Source organism: Triticum dicoccoides, chromosome 6A (genome assembly GCF_002162155.2).
Source record: "Triticum dicoccoides isolate Atlit2015 ecotype Zavitan chromosome 6A, WEW_v2.0, whole genome shotgun sequence".
In the NCBI taxonomy this organism is placed as follows: domain Eukaryota; kingdom Viridiplantae; phylum Streptophyta; class Magnoliopsida; order Poales; family Poaceae; genus Triticum; species Triticum dicoccoides.
This window is the reverse complement of record NC_041390.1, coordinates 4,216,548-4,220,897: the sequence shown is the minus strand read 5'-3', so window position 1 is coordinate 4,220,897 and position 4,350 is coordinate 4,216,548. Positions and strand designations below refer to the sequence as shown.

The window sequence follows — 4,350 nt, the reverse complement described above, 5'->3', positions numbered from 1 at the left end:
TTGAGTCCTAGCCACACGCCTCACCGACAAGTGGAATAACAAGAAGATCTGATCGGGCTCTGATTGAGATCGGATCAGGCTCCACGGGGAACGTCAAATGTTGATGATTAATGCACCACCCTGATCTTACACTGCACATAGAATCGTGGAAGGAATTAGAGGGATGTGTGGTGCCTGAAGTGATCTCGTCGGTGGTGAAGGTGACATGGTAGTTTACGATCATGGGAGGATTACTTGTCTGTACGGCATCCTCCTTCGAGCAGGTGCCATTACTCACGGACAAAGGGGACCCTAGTTGCCACCCGAGTCACCCGAACGCGAGAGCACTGCCACATTTAACCTTTGATAACTTTCAGGTGGAACATCAACAAGAAAAACTAATCCAGCTGTTGTCTTGAAATTCGATCAAGCTCCAAAAAACACAGAATTATATGAGTCGTGGTTAAGTAATTGTTGCTGAATGTTATCATCAGTGGATTTGAAGTAACTATCACCTGCGAGTTGTACTTGGTATTTCCTTTTTTGCGGGGTATACTTGGTATTTCCTAAAAAACAAAAGGTTTGTATCTGATCTGATGATTTACAGGAGCTAGAGTTGGACAAGGCACAAGATTGGTTCGGAAAAAACACATGTGATCCTTTGCAGCTCCGCGGCTGCTATAGCTCTTTGGCTTCTCCATGTATGGCTAGGTTGCCCTTATCTAGGATAACTTGAAGTGTAAGATAGGGATTAGAGAGGTAACTGAGAGAGAAAGAGTGTAAGGTAGGTACTTTGTGTCATCCATTGTGATGATTATCTTGTCCTTTGTTTAATGTGGCCCCATGACTGTGACTGATCAGGGACAGTTTGTTTTTGCCACCGGAGTCACACGCCATAAGGCATAAGCTTCCTTGCCAGCACTATATAAACCCATCCAAAGCTCCCTTCACGCTCTCAAGCAACAACCTCAAGTAGTAGGCTAGCAGTTCTTCTCTTCCCATTGAACCATCTATACACGGGAGAGAAATCATCCTAACTAGCTAGCTTGGTAGAACTATCTCGTTGTGATCTCCTCATCAACTCCAAAGGTAGTTAAGATCTTGCTATGGGTGGTCTCTCTCTTCAGCACCCGTGGGCCTTTGCCTTTGGCCTCCTAGGTATATTGATGTCCACATCAATAGATGCTTCTCAAACTTCTACCTTTTAAGAGTTCTTACTTGTGGCCTTTTATTGTATTTCCATATTTGTTAAATATGATTTGCGAGAACTAATAGATCATTGCCAAAACCAATATTTCCACCCGTGGTAGTATTCTGAGCATCCAATATAGCTAGTTAGTGCGGATTGCACCACGGATGCATGTGATCCTTCCTCTTTTGTGTAGACGTAGTGATCCATTCTTCCGTTTATTAATTATTTTGTGTAAACTAGAAGAGGTGCACATTTGCTTATGGTATAGCGTGACACCTCACCGACGTTACCCACACAAGAAAGCTAGCCATTAAGTGGGGATTGTGTAACGTATGTACAGGTGTCTCCTTGTTATCTCTGGCTAACTGTAGTATGTACCACTTTGCTTCCTGCAGGCAACGTCATCTCGTTCATGACCTACCTGGCCCCACTGTAAGCCTCTCGATGACACTCAACATTGTTTCTCTCTCTGGCTTAGTTTCATGAGATATTAATGGTGCATGGGGGCACGGGATATGCAGGCCGACATTCTACCGGATCTACCGGAGCAAGTCGACGCAGGGGTTCCAGTCGGTCCCTTACGTGGTGGCGCTCTTCAGCGCGATGTTGTGGATCTACTACGCGCTGCTCAAGTCTGACGAGTGCCTCCTCATCACCATCAACTCCGCCGGCTGTGTCATTGAGACCATCTACATCATCATCTACCTCACCTATGCACCAAAGCAAGCCAAGGTACTCGATGGCACCTCAGCTGCACATTTTTCCTTCGAAAAGAGGATAGTTTTTTGCCTCTGCTCGATTGATGCATACAATCATATATTATTTGATCCATGCGATAAATGCATGTGGCTAACATGAAAAATATGCGCATGGATGCAGCTCTTCACGGCGAAGATCCTCCTCCTCCTGAATGTGGGTGTGTTCGGGCTTATCCTCCTGCTCACCCTGCTCCTGTCGGAGGGCGAGAAGCGCGTTGTCATGCTCGGGTGGGTTTGCGTCGGCTTCTCCGTCAGCGTCTTCGTCGCGCCCCTCAGCGTTATCGTGAGAAACTGAGCATCCTCCCTCTATAGTGTTAGTTTGTTGATCCATGATTGATTCTTACAAGTGTATTATGTCTTGACGTTTGCAGCGCCTTGTGGTGCGTACCCGGAGTGTGGAGTTCATGCCCTTTTCCCTCTCCCTCTCCCTCACCGTCAGCGCAGTCGTCTGGTTCCTCTACGGCCTCCTCATCAAGGACAAATATGTTGCCGTACGTGAACAACACAAATAAAATATCTCAGTTCATCATAACTCAACTTTCCTTTTTCTTTAATTGTTGGTGTTGATCTGCATGTAGCTGCCCAACATTCTTGGGTTTGCCTTCGGTGTGGTTCAAATGGGGCTCTACACCCTCTACCGCAACGCCACACCTACACCGGCGCCCAAGCAGGTGGACGATGATGATGCTGTCAAGGTGCCCGAGCATGTGGTCAACATCTCCAAGCTTGGCCCAGCGGCTGCCATCGAGCTCAACACACACAATCCCATCGAACCAGGGATGCCACCGCTGATGAAGGAAAACAGCTTGGCATGCACCAGCGACGAGACCAAGGGGGGTGTTGACAAGGCAACCCACGTTGAGCAAGTCTAGGCAGTCATGCGTTCATGCCTATGATGTATGCGTGCACTTAAGCCATGGCGGGCAGGGCTCGAGCAAAGAAGCTATAGGGAGAGAAATGCATGCACGTGGGCTTGTGATTTCCACTATGGACGTTCCATTAGATGCTCGAGCCAGTTATTTTATCCTGGTCGTATTCATTAGTATGTCCATCTATCACTTCCATGTAATGATCTTATTATAAAAATTGCCATTTTCTCATGAAGCGTAGCACGGAAGTAGAAGCATTACAAAATTGCAAATTTTGAATTGATTTCTAATCTATTGTGTCCTTGTTAGAGAATGCAGCCACTCGGATTCGAACCGAGATGCTTAAGCACTGCTTCCTAAGAGTAGTGTGTCTACCAATTTCACCATGGTGGCTAACTTAAAATAATAACTGAAAAGAATAATAGCTATTATCTCGCGAATCGTCGATATGCAGAAAATGTTCATAGAATTTAGGGAACATTAGGGTTTTCATTAAAACAGACTTCGTTTGGTAGTATCGATCCGACAAAGAACTGATGAAATGTTCATTTGCGTCTTATAAAGGTTTGTTGTGTTTTGGCAGCAAGTTACCTTTGATTCCAAGCAAGAATTGTGACGGTGAATTGGAACAAGAGTATTTGTGAGCAAGAACTAGAGTGCATAGCAATTACGCCTATAAAGAATATTGGAGTACCCGTCTCCCTAGGCTCCTCGTGGACCAGAGCACCCCATGGCCATCTGTTTGCTGGTGGCTTGCATCGGGAGCCACTCGGGCACCCTCAGGATCGTCCGATCTGCCCGGATGGCTCGGACCCGGGCGACCCGGCTGGAGGGTCCATGACGGGTGGACTGTCCGGTGAGCACCAGGCCACCATCCTTGGGTGGCTCCGAGTTTGTCCGTGATGTCCCTCTCGTGTGGGTGGCTCTGCACCATGTGATCTCATGGGGCCTCTCTGAGCCATCTGATCTCTCAGGGCCTCTTCAAGTTGTTCGATCTGCCCGGATGACTCAGACCCTGGCGACCCGGTCGAGCGGTCCATGGAGGATGGACCACGGGGGCTCACCCGGGGCCACCACCATTGGGCGTTGTCCATCGCGACCGCGAGCGTTGGCCGCCGAGCAGTCCTGCGCGCGATGGACCTGTCGGGCCCGCCTTTTGGGGTGTAAACCCCACGCCTGTTTCTGGTTGGCGCGCCGCCGGGTCTTCTCGGGTGCTCTTTGAGTCGTCCGATTTGCCCGGACGGCTCGTGCAAGGGTACCCCACGCCGTGTTTGGTCCATTCGTGATAGGAGGGGTGTATGTCGCAGTAGCACCGCCAACTCGCACATGGAGTAAGGCCGCTAGGATGCGGAGGGGCCTGGTCATGTTGTGTCTTTCTGTCCCGAGCGGGGTACTCTGCCCTAGCGAGTCGGGCGCCGAGCGTCGTGTCATCTGGCCATGTGTTGTTTCGTGAGAGCCAGCCACATGCATTTGTATGTTCGTATGTGGGATAAGGCGCCGAGCGTTCGTATGGTGTGCCCAGCCAACTGGGCAGAGGGTTGTTTAGCATGTT

At 49.0% G+C, this 4,350-nt stretch overlaps 1 protein-coding gene across 1 annotated transcript; it reads left to right on the top strand.

The window, feature by feature from the left end:
* Positions 1 to 958: 958 nt before the first annotated feature.
* Positions 959 to 3,014, top strand: LOC119319201 (bidirectional sugar transporter SWEET14-like). Its single transcript, XM_037593690.1, has 6 exons — positions 959 to 1,137; positions 1,567 to 1,603; positions 1,693 to 1,903; positions 2,051 to 2,212; positions 2,301 to 2,420; positions 2,508 to 3,014. The coding sequence occupies exons 1-6, from the start codon at positions 1,086 to 1,088 to the stop codon at positions 2,799 to 2,801; spliced, it is 876 nt and encodes a 291-aa protein (XP_037449587.1). The 5' UTR covers positions 959 to 1,085; the 3' UTR covers positions 2,802 to 3,014.
* The last annotated feature ends 1,336 nt before the right edge of the window (positions 3,015 to 4,350 follow it).